General features: G+C 44.6%; 1 protein-coding gene across 1 annotated transcript; it reads left to right on the forward strand.

The window, feature by feature from the left end:
- Positions 1–18,226: 18,226 nt before the first annotated feature.
- tppp3 (tubulin polymerization-promoting protein family member 3) lies at positions 18,227–20,176 on the forward strand (the record flags this gene model as incomplete). Its single annotated transcript, XM_084436589.1, has 3 exons — positions 18,227–18,414; positions 18,682–18,835; positions 19,985–20,176. 3 exons carry the CDS (start codon positions 18,227–18,229, stop codon positions 20,174–20,176), a joined length of 534 nt encoding a protein of 177 aa, XP_084292715.1.
- Between the last annotated feature and the right edge of the window lie 398 nt (positions 20,177–20,574).

Here is a 20,574-nt window from a genome sequence, read left to right on the forward strand (position 1 = left end):
GACCAGCCCAGGACCGAGTACCTGGCTCTGGAGGACGCCTCGCTGTCTTAAGACCAGCCCAGGACCGAGTACCTGGCTCTGGAGGACGCCTCGCTGTCTTAAGACCAGCCCAGGACCGAGTACCTGGCTCTGGAGGACGCCTCGCTGTCTTAAGACCAGCCCAGGAACCAGCACCGCTCAGCGGCTCTGGAGACTTCGGCGTCGGACTCGCCTGTCATGTCGACTCGGAGGTGCTGCTCTGGATACGAGGGGTACACAGAACAGAAAAGAGACTAACGGCAGATGCAGCATTGAGTCTTGGCACAACCTATGCAAACACAGCAGAACAGACGAGCGCACTGTGTGTCTGTATGGGTGGAGTATCTCACTAAAGCAACCACTCTCTTTTATAACCACAACGATACACTATTGTTACTCATGTTCATTTATTCAGGTTAATATCACTTGAACTCTATGTAGCGTTGCACAACAATCGTAATTTAAACACAGTTTTTTGTATTACTACTATTATTTATTAATATTTAACATTGAATGCCAAAGGTAAAATGTGTACAAAATCAAAGAAGGACCATGTTGATTTATACTGTATACTTAATGTACTTTTTTGTTCCAGGTCTACACTTATTACCAAATGTTACCTGTAAACCTTAATTTTATATGACTTTTTCCATGAAGGTACCACTTTGATATGTGTTTTTTTTGTTTTTTTTTAATGTAAATGTATTAGCTTATTTGTGGCATACCCATCCAAATGCTATGGCAACTGTTGCCTACAGTAGCTACTCCCACTGCTACATGTTCACGTTTTTCAGCAAACCTCAAAATTATAGAATGAATATCAAGTTGATGGCTGTTTGTCAACCAAGTGTGGCATGTCGTTTCTACAAATCCACGTGTTACTCTCATCATGTTTAAAGACCTCTAAGGCACCGTCATGTTTTTCTACTGTTCACATCCCACCAATAAACAGGCGGGACCCTCATAGTAGCTTCCTTGTTTGTTTCTCTTAGTCCGAGACGCCCAAGATGAGAACATTCAGCACTTAGCATTTAGCTCTCTTTCAAAGGTTAGCCCTGTTACAATATGGACTCCCTAATGTTCACACTAGTGCCAAAGCAAGCACAGGGGGGTTATTTGCTCTTTCTCCTCTCGGTCATTACAAGAGTCTCAATGGTAACGCAGGGATACACAAATATATATCATAGGAGAAGGCTTGTGAGGTTGTTAGTTCATTCATTAATATACAATTATACAGTAAGGCTTTCTTTTATTCATTCATACAGTCATTAATCATACAGTAAGTAAAGCTATGGCCCATTGGCTGTGGTGTTTGGTACTAGTATGTTCAGGAGCCAGATTCACATATTTTTTTCTTAACTGTAGACTTTGGAACAACTATAAAGAAGTTAAAATGTTTCCTACTAGCTGTACTTGACTGCCTCAGTCAAACACTTAGGTTTCCTGCACAAGTGGCGCTATGCCGACTATTCAATCCCAGCCGGATATCAGATGTCCTGTGGTCAGACATCACAAGACGAAGATGAGACTCAACATTCAAACATCTAGGCTAACATCTATCTCGGCTTTTCCAAATTCCCCCTCCTGGGGATTATTAAAGTTCTATCTTATCTTAACTGTGACAAAAGAAAGATGTGTTTTAGTGCCAGAGGGATGGGTAGTGCCAAAAAGGTAGGGTTTGATTGAATACCGCCTCCAGTGAATACTTAGAATGGTGTCAAATCATAAATATCCTGTACTGTATGCTTTGTTGTATCATGTTTGCTGTGTAGTATATCGCTCCCCCTGCTATATTTCAGCTCAAAAAGTGGGGCTTGGGGCTGGTAGGATCTTCGTTTCCAAGTCAACTTCATAATACTGTTTGAAAGGCAGGCAGCCTCAAGTTCAACCTAGCTTCTCACCAAAACTCAGCTGTAATCTAAAGCCATATTGGCCCCAAGACACTGAAAAGCATGAGCAAAAGTGCTTTGATAAGGGGGCCGTTCACAAGAGTGAATTTAGAATGACTGACATCATTCACATGCCAAGTATTATATTAATAGTAAGCAGAGGCTCTCATGCGTGAAGTGTGGCTCTTGAACCCTCAGCACCACCGCAGGTCTCTCGCTCTCCCTCCCTCTCTTCCTTCCTGGCGGTTGCCGTGTGCTGTGTTGATAGTGTGTATTGTTGTGCTGGGACAGATAGTTTACTCTGGCACTGTCCCTTCCCTTCAGCTCAGCTGGCCTCCACATCGTCACCCGGACCCTGCAGGAAGCCCGGGGGGGGTTGCTGTGGCAACGGGAACACTACGACATCATAACAGTGTCAGTCAAGGTTCTGGCGGCGAGAAGGTGAAAGCATGCGGCGGTTTGCGTCGGCGCTGGAGAGCGATTCTGACAGCTCAGACACTCCTTTCTCTACCAGTGTTATGAGGCCCCTGAAGTGCAGCTTAATCACGGGAGGGATCATGGGCACATTCTTAGAATAGCTTTTCGGCAAACCTGTGTTAGATGTGGCTTCACAAGAGAGCCGCGGCCAATAAATGTCAATCATGTGTTTCAGGTGTTGCGTTCAGGTGAAAATCATGAATACCTCATATGCTTTGCATATAATTATTCTGGATAATAGGGAGACTGTGGTTGATGGCGTCAGCATAACAGAGTGTGATTATGAAATTGGCGAATGTGTTTTGCCGTTGCTAAGTTTACCCCCAAACCAACAAGGCCTAGGCTGTTCTCTCTGCTCTAAAGCTCTTCACCTCACTTCTCCTTTCATAATCTAACTCCATTGCAATCAAGCTCCACTGCAATTCCCAGGCGGTTCTATTCTATCCGTGTGTGTGTGTTTATGGGATGTTTACAGGTCACATTAAACATTGTGATTCATCAGAGCATACAGGACAGGTGGATGGCACGACCCCTGCCTCTCTTCTATGACATCAGAACCCAGAGATGACATGCAGATCCAAACAGTTTGCCCCCCCCCCCCCCCCCACACACACACACACAAACACAATCCAGCATATGTTTTCAAGTTTCAGTCCCATGTGACAACAGCCTGACCCCCTATTCTCTGCGCTCCTCTGTGTAGGTTGTTTTATTAAAGCTGTCAAACATTTGCGCCGGCCGTGCATGGCGTGCAACCAAGGCTTCTCCGCAGGAATGCACACTGGCCAGATTGTTGTGCTTATCGATACAGCATTGTTGTTTTGTTTTTGTTTTTTTTGGGGTACTGCTATTTGCTATCGGTGTCACCTTGGAAACATCATCTCTCTGTCTTCCTCGTGGGCTAGTCAGAGGCACAAAAAAAATAAATACAAATGCATGGGTCGTCATGGCAACGGCTTGGAAAATAAAAAGGCTGAGACGATGAGGCTGGTTTCTCTGATGGCGTTCTCTGGCCTCTTCCATCCCCTCTCTACAATACATGGACCCCTCCCACGTCTCCCAGTCTCTATGGCAGAAAGAGTTGTTTACCCCCACTGTCCGGTTTTGTTGTTGTTGTTGTTGTTGCCTACAGTAGTGTCCAGAGGGTAAACTATCATTGACCAAACAGCAGCTCAACGTCAGCTCACTACCTGTGCAGTGGCATCAGGCTGGTTGTGAGGGTGGGTGGCTGGTCGGGTATATAGTGGTCCAAGTCCTGGGCCTGTTTTCCTCTGGACCTTTTGTTCCTCTGAGGTGCGGAGGTGGACATCTGTTTCCTCTCTCCAGCTCTGAGCGCCTCTCCTCTCCTCTCCTCCCCCTCACATTCCCCTCCTCTCTCCTCTCTCCTCTCATCTCTCCATCACAGAGCCAAAATGAGCTCATAACGAGCGATGATGAGTGTTCCTCAACCAACCGAGGAGAAAGAGACGGGGGGGAAAGAACACTCAAGTGCAGGTCTTCAGATGCTAATGTCAATAGCAGCAGAATCTGCCCATTGCAGCTCACCACGTCGCTCCAAACACAGGCTATTATGACCCCGGCGCTAGTGAAGAGGGTCTCCAGGGCCGTGGGACCTGTAGGCTAACAGAACGGCACAGAGGCGCTGCGTGTCTTCACTAGGGCTGGGTTAAAACAAATCGATTCATGAATCCCAAAATTGATCTTTTATTTAATGAATGAATGAATAAATGAAGGAATGAATAGTTCATTAATTTATTCAATGATTCATTCATTTTTGGAAATCAGTATCGATACCCAGCCCTAGTATTGATGTGCATAACTTGGCAGTCATGTAATTAAGGTTACAGCAAAAAAAAAACGGGTTTTAGTAACACTAACCGAATCGATATTGAATCGAATCGAATTGAATGGTGATAATCGATTCTGAACCATCGGAATCTAATCGATTCTTGAAATTCGAATTGATACCCAGCCCTAGTCTTCACTACTATAGTGTGGACTGTACAGTGTACAGCATAAACACGTGGCATGGTTGACCGCAACACTGCAGTCTCACTCATACATATTTCATACAGCTAAGATGTACATTTCTACATTTGATTTTAAAATGGAAGCTAGTCGCCTTACAGGACGGTTATCGACATGGCCGTAATCTTTAACTGAATCAAGGGTTCCCTATAATAGATTGGCAGTACTATTCAAGTACTTAATAAAGAACATTCCCCTCTACACATGAGAAACATCCATATCACATTTTCATATCATTAACTCTCTTGTTTTCGTCCTTCTGGACCTGAGTGCAGCTTTTGATGCTGTAGATCATGTGATCCTCATTGAACGATTGGAGAAGTGGGTTGGCCTCTCCGGTCCTAAATTGGTTTAGGATCTATCTAACCGGTCGGGAAATTTTTGTTGCCCTCGGTGACCACAGCTCAGAAAAGATTCATGTGACCCCCTACCTCTGGAACACCTTGCCTGAGAACTTAAGGGCTGAAACTGTGGAAATTGTTAGGGATGCAACGATATGAAAATGTTGGCCGATACCGATAACAGATATTAACATTGCTGTCATGGCCGATAACCGATATTTACCGATGTCGATATGTTCTGTATAAAAACAAGTTTCTATGATAATCAAATGTTATACAAACTGAAAAACACATGGAAACACTGTCTCTATTTCCAAAACATTTGGAAATATATATAAATCTTAGATTTACTGCATTGTTTCCTCTCAAAAACAACACACACAGCAGCTAGACAGAAATGATTATCGGTTGTTCACATCGGACCGATACCGATATATTATAAAATGACTAACATCGGCCGATACCGATATGATTGCCGATATATTGTGCATCCCTAGAAATTGTTAAGCCTACAATCACTAGCCAGGACCTAGAGACACAGAAAGGCAGCCTCTGCTAGTGAACCCTTCATATACATTGGTATATGATACAGTACATTGATATATAGATGTATATACAGAGGCTTGTTGCCTAGCGACTGGCACGGCCTGTTTTAATATCTGTGTTACTCATGTGGCTCTGCGTCCTACTAACCCTGTTCTGCCTCCCCTCTCCCTAGTGCCTCTCCCTCCTATTTCCTAACCAGGTCCTGTGGAGGCCCTCCTGTCACTGCAGACCACCCTGAGTCAGATAGACTCCCCCCCCCCCCCCATTGCTCTCTGTAAAGCGCACCCAGCGCTGTTGCCTCTGTGTATGAAATGCATTATACAAATCAAGTTTGATTTGATTTGATAGACAACAGTGACAATACAAAACCCATTTTTCCCTTCACAAAAGGTCGGAAACTCCAAAAATACATTCAGGCGATTTTACAATACAGGCTTCATTCCAATGGTTTTCAAAGGCATGTCGATGTGTATAGAGCAGTGTTTATTGCCTATGCAGTCATCCCCCAGCCCAGCCAGATGAACGTTGGTTCCTAAACACAGAGACGTTGCATCTAAGCTTCCCATCCCCTCACACATCCTCACACCTGCTCCTAAACAGACCCAGCACACCATATGACATCACTGGTGGGTGTGTGTGTGTGTGTGTGTGTGTGTGTGTGTGTGTGTGTGTGTGTGTGTGTGTGTGTGTGTGTGCGTGTGTGTGTGTGTGTGTGTGTGTGTGCGTGCGTGCGTAGGCCTATATCAACAGACATGTAACGTATTGTTCTCTGAGAGGCGTATTTATTTTCCATGGCACTGTTGTACCTTTATGTAAGAGGACAGCATATGAAAGACCTCATAAATTTGCAGGTTTCCACTTGATTTATACAGTAACATCTTTAAACGCTTCCTCTCGTGTGTTGATGGATGGCGTGTCTCTGACAGTGTCTGAGGTTCAACATGGGTGGCCCATATCTATAGATGAAATAAACAGCATGCAAGCATGCCTAAGGCATACGATAAGGATCAATTTAATTCAATTCAATAAATCTTTATTGTCCCTGGACGGCAAGTAGTAGTATTCCAAACTCTAACAATAAAAGATGGACTATAATTAATGGCAGGTTAATGGCAGCAATTGCCTTAAGGATGGAGCCGTGATCTCTGGAGCTCCTGAGCCCGGGGACCATGCACCGCCACCCAGAGGGCAGAGGGTGGAACTCCCGGCCCAAGGGGGGGGGGGGGGGTGTCGGCCAAGATGGCGGCTGCCTCTCTGACCAGAGGTCTGTTGTACAGAGCAGAGAGACTGGGCGGGGACACCCCTGTAATCCAGAGTAAGTGTTCACCACTCTCTGCAGCTCTGTCCTAATCACGTTAAGATTCCCAAACCGGCAGATCAAGACCAAAGTTAAAATGGATTCAATACCAGATCTATAAAGTCCACATTTAAATAGTTGAGCTTCCTCAGTAAAAACAGACGTTGTTGTACTCTGAGTGTAATCACTCTATCGACTGTCATTTTCAAAACACTTTCCTATCCAGCACCCCTATCTCTGTTTCTAAGGTACATCAACAATACAACACACTGTTCCTATGGTGAAAGAGGCCAACCTCCAGAGGCATCCAAGTATTTGTATGGGTTATTCTGCGTCTCCCCCAGGACTGAAACCATATACACTCTTCTGTGGTACACCATGCTGCCGTGTTTCTCATGTGTCGGCCTTGCGGTTGCGGATATTTCAGATCCCTCCCTCCCTCGGCTCCGCCCTGAATGTGACCCTCGTCAGGGGACCAGTCGGAGAGTGATTATGCCATTAGCTTGTTATTTTGATGGCAACAAAACAAACATAGTCACTCCTCGGAGGACAGGAGCTGTGTGTGTGGCTGGCTGCAGCATAAGCGGTTGACTCCATTATATAATCCTAGTATGCATACTGTCTCCATCATATAATCCTAGTATGCATACTGTCTCCATTATATAATCCTAGTATGCATACTGTCTCAATTATATAATCCTAGTATGCATATGTCTCCATTATATAATCCTAGTATGCATACTGTCTCCATTTGATAATCCTAGTATGCATACTGTCTCCATTATATAATCCTAGTATGCATACTGTCTCCATTATATAATCTGAGTATGCATACTGTCTCCATTATATAATCCTAGTATACATACTGTCTTCATTATATAATCCTAGTATGCATACTGTCTCCATTATATAATCCTAGTATACATACTGTCTCCATTATATAATCCTAGTATGCATACTGTCTCCATTATATAATCTTAGTATGCATACTGTCTTCATTATATAATCCTAGTATGCATACTGTCTCCATTATATATGCCTAGTATGCATACTGTCCAAGGTTTTCAAAGTACAGTAGCAAAAAATGAAAACTGAAATTACCCTTCCTTTAAATTATTTTTTAATGTTCATTAGAGTGTCACCTATGCCCTTATATTAGTTATAGTATATTCAAGAATAAAGCCAATAATTAGGTGGGCTAGCTTGCAAAAGCTAGCCCAACTTGTGATATTCCCACTATTTGTTTCTTTCTTTTTCTTTCTTTCTTTTTCTCTCTCTCTCTCTCTCTCTCTCTCTCTCTCTCTTTCTTTCTTTCTTTCTTTCTTTCTTATTCTCCTCTATTTTTTTTTTACAAAATAAATTTGTTGGCCCTTAACTACTTCATCATACTGTGTGCTAGAAACTTCATTCAAACATTTTAGTAATTTAAGTTTTAATAGCAGAATCAACACTGATGAGAAAAAGCTCTCTGTCCTTGTCCTCCTGGACCTGAGCGCTGCTTTTGATATTGTAGATCATGGTATCCTTATTGGAAGACTTGAGAACTGAGTCGGCCTCTGGTCCAGGCCTTGACTGGTTCAGGACCTACCTAATTGGCCGAGAGTTTTTTGTCGCCCTTGCTGATCACAGCTCAAAAAACACTTCAATGACATAAGGAGTCCTACAAGGATCCATTCTAGAGCCTGTACTTTTCAGTCTATATGCTAGCCCTGTGTGACGTAGGGGCACAATATTAGCTACCATTCAGTAGCTACAGTACACAGATGACACCCAGCTCTATATTTCTGTAGCACCCGATGACTACAGCTCAGTTTCCCATTTGGTAGAATGCATTGCTGATATAACAGCAAGGATGTCACATAATTTCCTTCAGTTAAACCAGGATAAAAGTGATGTGCTGATCATTGGTGAGAAAGTTGAAAGGGAGAGACTATCTGAGCACTTAAAACACTGACACTGAACACTCAATGGCAAGTTAGAACCAAACCTAGGTGTCATGTTTTTTGCTTTGAAACATTGCTAAGGTGAAACCTTTTGTCTCCCAGGCCGACACTGAAAGACTAATGCATGCTTTTATCAGTAGCAGGCTGGATTACTGTAACACTCTCCTATTTGGTCTACCAAAGAAAGCTATTAGTCAACTTCAAATAGTACAAAAAGCTGCAGCACGTGTCCTCATTAAGACCAGAAGGAGGGCACACATCACACCAGTTTTAAAATCACTGCACTGGCTACCTGTCAGTTTTAGAATAGATTTTAAGATTATTTTATTAGTCTATAAGTCATTACATAATCAAGCACCTAAATACATATCAGATATACTTTTAAAGTGTACACCCAGTAAGTCCCTCAGGTCCTCTGGCACTGAGCTTTTAATGGACAACCCCTCCTTTCTTTATTCCACTGTACCCTTTTCCTATTGTTGAGACACCAAATTTCCCCCACGGGCATTATTAAAGTATCTATCTATCTATCTATCTATCTATCTATCTATCTATCTACAGTATCTATCTCTTTATCTCTCTATCTATCTAGCTATCTAGTATATATCTACACTATAGATATAAAGTGAATAGGCACAAAATCATACAGTTGAAACCCAAATAGAGAATGTAAATAATGCTGTATACTTCAGTGCTTTCATATTTGCCGTCTTCATATTTGTCATCGCAGCACATTTGTCCAGACGCTGACCTCTGCGTTTGTTACAGTGTTTTATGAATCCAGCAGACAGTGCTGGTACAGGTATAGAACACCTCAGCACTAGGGCTGGGTATCAAGTCTAATTTCAAGAATCGATTTGATTCCGATTCACAAGGTTCAGAATCGATTATCACGATTCAATTCGATTCGATTCAATATCGATTCGGTTAGTGTTACTAAAACCTGTTTTTCTTAGCTGTAACCTTAATTACATGACTGCCAAGTTATGCAACACATCAATACTAGGGTTGGGTATCGATACTGATTTCCAAAAATGAATGAATGAATGAATTAATTAATGAACTATTCATACCTTCATTTATTCATTCATTCATTAAATAAAAGATCGATTTTGGGATTCATGAATCGATTCTGAATCATTTGATTCAGTTTTAAACCTAGCCCAACTCAGCACCGCGCTGGCCAACCAAACACACTCACCAGGTCATGCGTGTTCAACCAGACTAGCAACTGCTGTGTAACTGCTGTGTTTTATTCACGGTTTCCTTCTCGTGAGTCGTGACTGAGGTTGGTGGGAAGGTTCTCTCAGGTGGCTCCTATACACCCGTCTCCTGCTCTAGAATAGGCTTGGTGACGAGGGGAAATTAGGCTTCGGATTCCAATTCTCAAAGGTGAGAACAGGCCTGTTCAGATTTTCCATTTGAATTAGGCTGGAAAAGTCCATACACACACACACACACACACGCACACAAGCGAGTAAGCATGTTCGCTTGCAAGCACACACACACGTGCTCATTCTCTACATGTATGTCTCTTTCACACACACACACACACACACACACACACACACACACACACACACACACACACACACACACACACACACACACAAACAATCTATCTCTCTTATTGTCTACCCATCTCTGGCTCTCACACACACGCACACACCCACACACAGTGTTCAGGAGAGGAGGACTGGAGCAGAGGATGTGGTTTTTAAGGGAGTGTGGAGGAAATCTACCAAGCAGCATAAAACACACAACAGTTTATAACATCACAGACCATTAGCTGGTGGGACAGATTCCAGATGGGTAATCTTTTATTCTTTTTCTCAGCCCCTAATTAGAACCAGAGATAATTAAAATATATATTTGGATGACATCAGGCTACACTACATCATCTTTGGCCCAGGCTTGTTATTATGTCTTGTGCCAGTGTGTTTAAACAGACAGAGCGGCAGTGCTAGAGAGCTACTCCTCTGAAGGGAGGGAGGGAGGGAGGGAGGGAGGAAGGGAGGGAGGGAGGGAGGGAGGGAGGAAGGGAGGGAGGGAGGGAGGGAGGGAGGGAGGGAGGGAGAGTGAGGGAGGGAGGGAGGGAGTGAGGGAGGGAGGGAGTGAGGGAGGAAAGCCCTGGAAAAAATAATGGCATAGTGTCAGGTTGGTGCCAATGAGGAGAGAGACATAGGAGAGGAGAGGTGTAAGGTAGGGTAGTGTGTGTTTGTGTTTGTGTGTGTGTGTGTGTGTGTGTGTGTGTGTGTGTGTGTGTGTGTGTGTGTGTGTGTGTGTGCGTGTGCGTGTGCGTGCGTTTGTGTGTGTGCGTGTGTGGTTGTGTGTGTGTGCATGCATGAGTGCGTGCATGCGTGGGTATGTGTGTTTTAGTGTGTGTGTGTGCTCTAGTCCTGTGCCACCTAGTCTAGTACAGCACCACCTTGTGTGTTGGGCGACACAACTAGGGTTGCAAAGGGGTGGAAAATTTCCAGTAAATTTCCGGAAACTTTCCAGAAATTTACCATGGGAAGTTAAGCTCAGGAATTTAGTCTATTTTACATTTATTTTAGGATTTTATAAAATTTTCATCCAATTCGGTAGCCAATTGACCCTGACCTAGTGTCCAGTTACCCCCTACTAACTGTTGTTATTGACGTGTGTGATGAGGATTCATCACACAACCCGGCCGGTCAGCAATATGAAAGGGAGAGACAACTCCTTGACTATCTCAGCTCGCAACCATAATTCCAACACCAGACAGGGTTGCTGTTGTGTGACGAACCCTCAAGCCAAGATTCAACTAACCACCCTTGGGGAGTGGCACAATAGGCCCCACCCTCTGGGATCCGGCCATACTCAGATCAGCCAGTTCCTGGTGGGCAGCTGCACCGGAACACGATGCATTAGACCGCTACACCACCGCAGACCCCTATAACAGGGAACTTCAATGTAGCCTAGTTGGGGAAAAACTGCAATGCAACTGAAAAAACTAAAATGCTTTTTAAAAATATCTAAAAGATCTAAAAAATTCCAACATTCCAAAACTTCCTGAAAGCTGAAAACATTCCTGTGCAGTGCATTCTTCCATCACACGCACAGCTAATTCCTAGCATCCTGCAGTCTAAGACGGCTGTAGAATCCATTTAAGTTCTACTCACAAATAGATTAAGTCAAACATTTAATTTTTAAATGTGCATTAGAAATGTTTGCCTGCATGTCTGTTATGCATAAAACAAAATGTTAATATTCATGTCTGTACTGTATATGAGAAGGTAAATACAGTTGGCATAAATAACCCCAAAATACCCAGTTGATTCCTGTTAATTCCCATGGAAAGTTTACAACGTTGAATATTCCCAGAATTTTGCAACCCTAAACACAGCCAATAAAATCAAATGGTTCTGGAGTACAATTAATCTACAGTAGCTGAATGTATCCATGGATTTATTCCAGGCTGAATTAGACATGCTGGCTGTCAGTTTGACGCAGTCCTGCTGAGCATCAAACTTGGCGTAGAGTTGAATACAGTATATGAGCAAGTACTAAATGTAGTTAATTATTGTACATTTGACGTTTCCTGATAGTGGGCACTTAGCCAAGATAAAAATGCAATCAAACAAAATGGAGCATGTTATTGAAACTTCCATCTTGTATGTTATGATGTTACAGTATGTTCATTAATCACCCTCATGCACTCTGATAGTCAGACAGATAAACTGTTGCAGTGTTTTTCACAGTGCAGCCCAACTTGTGTAAAGCAATTATAAGACAGGAGGGCAAACACATGCTAGCTTTTGGTTTAGCTGCCTGGCTAGTCTCGTTTGTAGCTTTAATCACAGCTAAGCATTTCATTGTACAGGGTACCCTCATGTACATATTCAGATTCATTTTGTATTTGATTTATTAGGTACAAGTATCCTGTGGCTTTCAATCGAGTGGAACCATCTCTTTTGCTGAGACAACCCCTAAACACAAACTCCTCCTCTGCGCATACACCTTAGTCTCCAGCCCCAAAAGAAGCCTGCTGCGCCCTGCCCCTGAGGACAGATTGGACACATATATCCACATCACCTAAAAACCCCACAGAGAAAGAAACCTCACCTACATCTGTACACACACACACACACACCACCTCCAACCCCACCCAGAAATATCTCAAGCACAACGTTGCTCTAGACCTTTCTTTGTTATCCCTGTGGAACCACTGCCCCAGCCCCTCTGACAAATGACCCTGGTCTCTTAGTCTTCACGCTAGTGGAGAAAGACTTCTCCCTCCCTTCCTCCCTCCCTTCCTCCCTTCCTCCCTCCCTCCCTCCCTCCATGTCTCTCTCTTTCTCTCTCTCCCTTTTATTGCCCTCCCTTGATGTTAAACAGGATGTCGCTATGGATACAGGGATAAACAGATGATAACAAGCCCTGGGCTCTTTAAAGCTCATTTGAGTGCTGGGGCCTGGCGACCGGGCGAGGAGCAGAGGCGGTAGAGAGCAGAGCAGAGCAGGACAGGAGCGAGCGGACAGACAGGCAGAGGGAACCCGCCAGTTAGACACAGGTAAGGAGGCTGCTGCCGGATGGTGGATGCTTTTCAGCTGTCAGGGACACTGCTGCTGTTGTGCTGGGTGTGTGTAGTGCGGGGTTAGTTTGTGCATGTGTGTGTGTGTGTGTGTTAGTGTGTGTGACTCATTCTGTGTGTAACACGTTCCTTGCTGACCCTACACACACCTCACATGGCATGCATGATTTCTGTCCCCAAAGTGCATAGCACACTACTGGTAACAGTGACATTCATAACAAGTCGTATCATTGCATGCTGCAATAATGCAAAAGGTCACTGCTATTTTAATACTGTACGGAGGTGAGAAGTGACTTCTTGCGTGTATTTTGATACTGCCTGTGCAACAGCATAGCATTGCTTTAGCTGTGTCAATTCAGGAATGGGGACAAACATGCATACTGATTCCAATACAGATTCAAATAGTGATCATATGTCTGAGATGCATGCTGATATATGCTTACTTATTTTGAAACGGTTCCATGCATGGTTTTATTTGCAGGCTTGCACATTGGTGGTTCGGGTTATGAATAGCCGTGCATGAATACTGTAGCTGTGTGAATAACAACATACCCATGTGTGTGCATATTACTCATACACTCTCCTAGCAAAATATACACCGGCTCAGAATACATCACTTTTCCTTTCCATGTTCAAATATGTCACTAAAAGGTGTGATAGGTATTTGTTATATTGGGAGAAAATGTGCTACTGGGAAATTAACTAAAGGCACCATTTGTATATCTGTTAAAAGTAAACAGTAAAAAAAAAAGTGTAGTGTCCACATCCAGCCACTGGTTTCCATGATTGTTTGATTTATCCATAAAGCCAGTGTCATTGATTTGACACTGTCAACAGTAGTGCCTCTGTGCGAGATCGCTTGATCTTCTGATAACAGCATAGCAAACAAGACCTAATAGGGACATCATTTATCAAAGTCCCAATCCTGAATTCAACAGACATCTTCACCAACTCAAGAAAATGTGCGAACTTTGCCTTTACCACAGATTTATCCTCCTCTATTAGAGCAGAGCTGCACAATTAATGCAGCACCAGACTCCAGTAAAGGGTTAGAATTAGCACTTAGCCACAACTAATCACTTAAGACCAAGTTAGGTCAATGAAAAACACGTCTAGGCCTGATTCTACAGCTCTGCGGAAATACAGTATGCATGTACTTAACAGCCCTAGAGACATTGCCAGAGTCTCGGCTCTCGGCAGTAGTGATGAAATCCAGGAGTAACCCCGAACCGCCCCAGAACCGCCCCAGACAGCGCAGGCTCTCAGGCAGAACACAAACTGCTTTGAGGGTAATCTGCCCATAATTTCAGGGTTGCTGGCCCATCTTCGTCACACGTGTTTTCTGACACCTCAGGTCTACCCCTGGACTGTGTCCGTGTGTGTGTGTCCGTCCGTGTGTGTGTGTGTGTGTGTGTGTGTGAGAGAGAGCATTCCTGACCGAGCCGCCAGCGTCACGCTCTGGTTCACACACACATGGGCCTCCCCGGTTCAAGTCTGGTGCTCCTCAGCCCGCAGCCAAACCCTCCGACACTAGAAATCTGCAGCTAAAACCAGCGAGACATCTTCCCCACAGACACACACACACATGGATGTAGTCTACTGTGCCCTGCAGGGCACGCAGAACACAGTCCTGAGACTGGGCCATGTAACGACAGAGACTGGGCCATGTAACGTTAGAGACTGGGCCATGTAACGACAGAGACTGGGCCATGTAACATTAGAGACTGGACCATGTAACGTTAGAGACTGGACCATGTAATGTTAGAGACTGGGCCATGTAACGTTAGAGACTGGGCCATGTAACGTTAGAGACTGAGCCATGTAACGTTAGAGACTGGGCCATGTAACGTTAGAGACTGGACCATGTAACGTTAGAGACTGAGCCATGTAACGTTAGAGACTGGACCATGTAACGTCAGAGACTGGGCCATGTAACGTTAGAGACTGGACCATGTAACGTTAGAGACTGGGCCATGTAACGTTAGAGACTGGACCATGTAACGTTAGAGACTGGGCCATGTAACGTTAGAGACTGGACCATGTAACGTTAGAGACTGGGCCATGTAACGTCAGAGACTGGGCCATGTAATGTTAGAGACTGGGCCATGTAACGTTAGAGACTGGGCCATGTAACGTTAGAGACTGGACCATGTAACGTTAGAGACTGGACCATGTAACGTTAGAGACTGGACCATGTAACGTCAGAGACTGGGCCATGTAACGTTAGAGACTGGACCATGTAACGTTAGAGACTGGGCCATGTAACGTTAGAGACTGGACCATGTAACGTTAGAGACTGGGCCATGTAACGTTAGAGACTGGGCCATGTAACGTTAGAGACTGGGCCATGTAACGTCAGAGACTGGGCCATGTAACGTTAGAGACTGGACCATGTAACGTTAGAGACTGGGCCATGTAACGTTAGAGACTGGGCCATGTAACGTCAGAGACTGGGCCATGTAACGTCAGAGACTGGGCCATGTAACGTCAGAGACTGGGCCATGTAACGTCAGAGACTGGGCCATGTAACGTTAGAGACTGGGCCATGTAACGTTAGAGACTGGGCCATGTAACGTTAGAGACTGGGCCATGTAACGTTAGAGACTGGGCCCATGTACTGTCAGAGCATGAACGTGCATCAGTGTCACAGGTCTTGGTTGTATTATAGTGTCAGTGTGGACATCAGTTTCAAATACTTTCGGTTACCGTATCCGTATCCAGCTGGTTATAACCAATGAACCTAAGCTGTTTTTGAAGTAGGTTGGTTGAATGTGGAATAGTATTTTGAGTTTTGGTGCATGGGTGTGTGTGACGTTTATACTGTGGAAGCTTAGCTAATGTCATGGTGTGTCCGGTGAGGGAGTGAATTTTTCCTGCTGTTATTTCCTAATAGACAGGTCATCTAAACTGTGTAATTGTTGTGAACTTCCCCTCCAAATTGGACTGTTGTGTTGAAGTGGAGAGGGTAAGGAAAGGAAAAGGTATCGCCAGAGTGTGCAACATGTTTTTCTTATGATAGGTAACAAATAGACCCACTGTGAAAGCATCAGTGAGTGGTGGAATCACACACGCACGCACGCACACACACACACACACACACACACGCACACGCACACGCACACAATGTGCTCTTTCTTCTCCTTGTGCTCTGACCAGGAGGCTAAGCTAAGCTGCTCTGTCCAGCCCTGCTCAGCTCACACACACCCACACAGCAGCTCATACAGAAGTACAGTTCATCACACACACACACACACACACGCGTGATGCATGTCAGTAGAGCTTGTGAACACACACACACACAATTAATCAGATAGCTTCTTTACTCAGCACTTACAGAATGGCACATGACAACACAACACACACACACACACGCACACACACGCACACACGCACACACGCACACACACACACACACAACCAGTATGAGGAGAGGAACGAGTACAGATGGTGGAAGTGAGCGCTTCCCACCTGGACTGGATCGTGTCCAAGGCCACCCACTGCTAGAGCCACACCTCCTCATCGGTTTCCTTTTCATGGTGAAACTTCACAACTGAGGCCGTAACTGAGACCAACAATGAACCAGTCAAGTTAAAATACCCAAATCTCCCTGCTCCCATCACTGTAAGCTATCATAACAACTACAACTGCAGCTGATGATGAGGCAACGTTACCTCAACTCTAATGGCTGCTTCACGGTGGGGCAAGAACCAAACTCATCTCTTTTTGAGGGCATAGGGGGATGGGTGACCATGACAACCGAGGTTAGGGATTGCATCACTGCGTGTGTAATCGCGAGTTTGAGGCCCGGAGTGAGTGAGGTCATGTCTCACACCCCTACGACACACTCACACACAAGCACACACACACACGCGCACACACACACACACACACACAAATTGCCATGTTTGGAGTGGAGGGCTCAACCATTTTCTCATCAACTTGTTGACCCTGCCCTACTTCTAGAAAACCCTCTCCCTGGTGAATAAACATACTGGAACTACAAGACGTCCTTCCTTCTCAAAGTGTACCCCCCTTTCAAACTTTAGCCCTTCTGTGGTGTTCACAGTATCTCCCGAGTCAGATGTAGTCTCCGGATGTCATATCTCATCTGTTAGAGTAATACCTAATACTACTAATACTAATACTACTAATACTAATACTAATACTAATACTAATACTAATACTAATACTAATAATAATACTAATACTAATACTAATACTACTAATACTAATACTTACTAGGAATGTCTCAGTCTCATTGGATCGGTTGGAATGAACATGGACGGTCTGAGTGTCCAAATCTCAAACCTTACTGTCCAGGACAAACCCTGGTCCAGTCATGAGAGACAGTGGAGGGAGAGGAAAGGGTCAAATCTACTGGGCCGTGTTCAGAACCAGGAACCCGGGAAGATCAAATCTACTGGGCTGTGTTCAGAACCAGGAACCCGGGAAGATCAAATCTACTGGGCTGTGTTCAGAACCAGGAACCCGGGAAGATCAAATCTACTGGGCTGTGTTCAGAACCAGGAACCCGGGAAGATCAAATCTACTGGGCTGTGTTCAGAACCAGGAACCCGGGAAGATCAAATCTACTGGGCTGTGTTCAGAACCAGGAACCCGGGAAGTTGCCCTGTGTGAGGAGAGAGGCCTGTAACGTGTTACTCTTGGACACGGCTTTGATTGGCGTCTTATTCATTAGCTGTGTAAAAACATGTGAACCTCCAAGGCTGGAGTTATAGGCCTGTAAAAGAACTGCTGTATGGAATCTGGGTGCACACACACACACACACACACACACACAACCACCCACACTTCTGCAGGGAATGGACGGGAAGAGAAATCCTGATATAGAGAACATATAATACAGTTTCCTGCACCGTTTTCATATGAGGACGAATTCATCTCTGAAGTAGTCTGTCAACCACAATACTCACAATACTAAAAGTTTGTAAAGTTTAGATGACATGTATGATAAGACACAACACTTTGGCTGATAGCGATATCTGACATATTTCTAATTCGATCTCGGTGACATCACTGTGTGCATTTCTCCTACAGTGTGTGTTCTTCTCATACTGTGTGTGTGTGTGTGTGTGTTCTTCTCTCTTGAATTATAGACATTTTCCAAGATGGCGGAGAGTGCAGACATGGAACAGTTGATGTTCTCCTTTAAGAAGTTCGCCATCCACGGGGACACCAAGGCCACAGGCAAGGAGATGAACGGCAAGAACTGGGCCAAGCTGTGCAAGGACTGCAAGATCACCGACGGAAAGAACGTCACCGGCACTGATGTGGACATCGTCTTCACTAAAGTCAAGTGAGTTTCCAGGACATCTGTAAAACCCTCTACAATTCACATTAAAACTACTACTCAATAATACCAGTACTTTACACCTTTTATGTGAATCTGAAATCATTGGCAATTTAAAATCTTCTCAGCTGCAGTTGGGCAGTTGGTGAATTTCAATAAATACATGTATGTGATATCTGTCCACAAAGAGGGCTTGAATAAGAACTGATATCTGTCCACAAAGAGGGCTTGAATGAGAACTATGTTCTTCCATGGTTGTTTTTAACTGGGCAGAGCGAAGACGTCTCGAGTCATCACTTATGAGGAGTTCCAGAAGGCTTTGGAGGAGCTGGCCCCGAAGAGGTTCAAAGGTCAGGGCAAAGAGGAGGCCCTGAAGTCTATCCACAAGCTCATTGAGGGCAAGGAGCCCACCAATGTAGGAGTCACGGTAAGATAGCAACAGAGTGCTACACACCAAAACAACTACAGTGAGTCAACTCCCTTTGTATACAATGGCTTACTGTAGGACTGTTATTCATCATGCACTAAACGATAACATACAGATATCAGCAAAAACGTTAACGGGATATCTCATCTGTATTTGACACTGCACTGCGACAGGCTATTTCATGCAGTAAGCCATATCACAGTTCTGTCACTGTTCTGACCAAGACAGAGATGGGGCTTGAATAAGTGTGCTGTATATCAAACACTTAGCAAACTCACATTAATTGTATACTATATAAACATGTGGGCATACAATATGTGGGAAGAGTTGAGAGTCTTGTTCACATTGAAGCTTCTCTCCCTATATCCAATCGGCTCCGATGCTCCACTCTGTCAAAGCCTGCTAATTTTGATGACATCATTGGCAAAATAAGAGTCTGGCTTCATCTGTGCGGCGGCAGGGAGCAATTACTGTCTTGATAAATGCACAGAGTTTGCTTCCAAATGTTTAGAGTGCATTGTGGGTCACAATTAACCGATTTTGACTGGATGGAAGCCACGGTTACGGCATGGGGCGGAGAAGTAAGGGATTTGCCCGGAGGCGGCTCTATAATTCTGCTGAATGAAAGGACTGGTGGGGGAGTTGATGTAGTACCTTCTTCTCACTGAAACTGTGATCCATCACCAGGCATTAGTTAAATCTGTCTGTCTGCACTCATGATCTACAGTACACTGAGAATAATTCGTCTTTGTCTTTGAGTGCGGGTGTGTTCGTGAAAAGAACTTTCCCTTCACCAAGATTTATCAAAGCAAACTGTTCTATGAATTCATCACTGATGTTTTGACCGAAAGTCAATTATTGACTGCAATTGGTACGATCATCAGACAGTTGCAAACCTGACCCGCCAGATGGTTTGTGTCACTAATCGTGATCTGTGAGAGTAGCCAGAGAAGACACACAGAATGAGAGCTTGCAAGCAGGATTGTCTCACGAGGCTAGACAGTTACACATTACAAGTCCGGTAATGATAGAAGAACACTGCTAAATATTAACACTTGGGGGCACTAGGGAATTAGATCACGAGCCACAGCCCATTGTGAGAATCTACTGTGACAAACACAATGTTCCTGTTCTTCCTGATTCCCACAGAAAGTGGCCAAGACCGCAGCTGTGGACCGACTGACGGACACGTCCAAGTACACCGGCTCTCACAAGGAGCGCTTCGACGAGACGGGCAAGGGGAGAGGCAAGGGCGGACGCGAGGAGCTGGTTGAGAAAACAGGCTACGTGGGAGCCTACAAGAACGCCGGCACGTACGAGGAGAAGACCAAGGCCAAGTAGAGGGCCAACCGTCATGGCGACCGATATTCAATATTCCCCCCTCTCTGAAAGTTCAGGAAGAGGAGCTCTGGTTGGTGAGCTCGGTTCTACAGCACTTAGGTCTGGACCAAACCCTGAACTTTGACCCCTAACCCAAGGCTGCCCCATTATGCTCTATAGGCAGGGGCACGATGAAATGGTTAGAAATGGTTGTGTGTGTGTGTGTTTGTGTGTGCGCGCGCGCACGTGTGTGTTGTGGTGATTTGGGTTGACTGGCATGTGGGATGGAGAGTGTGGTTTGCCCTTGTGTGTTAGTCTTCTTGTCCATCATAATGTGGGATTGTGTTTACAGACTAGACAATATCAGCATGCCCTGATCAATGACCTGATACAGTGCATATGCCTGTCAAAAAACAACA

Source organism: Borostomias antarcticus (genome assembly GCF_949987555.1).
Source record: "Borostomias antarcticus genome assembly, chromosome: 4".
Taxonomy (NCBI): Eukaryota; Metazoa; Chordata; class Actinopteri; order Stomiiformes; family Stomiidae; genus Borostomias; species Borostomias antarcticus.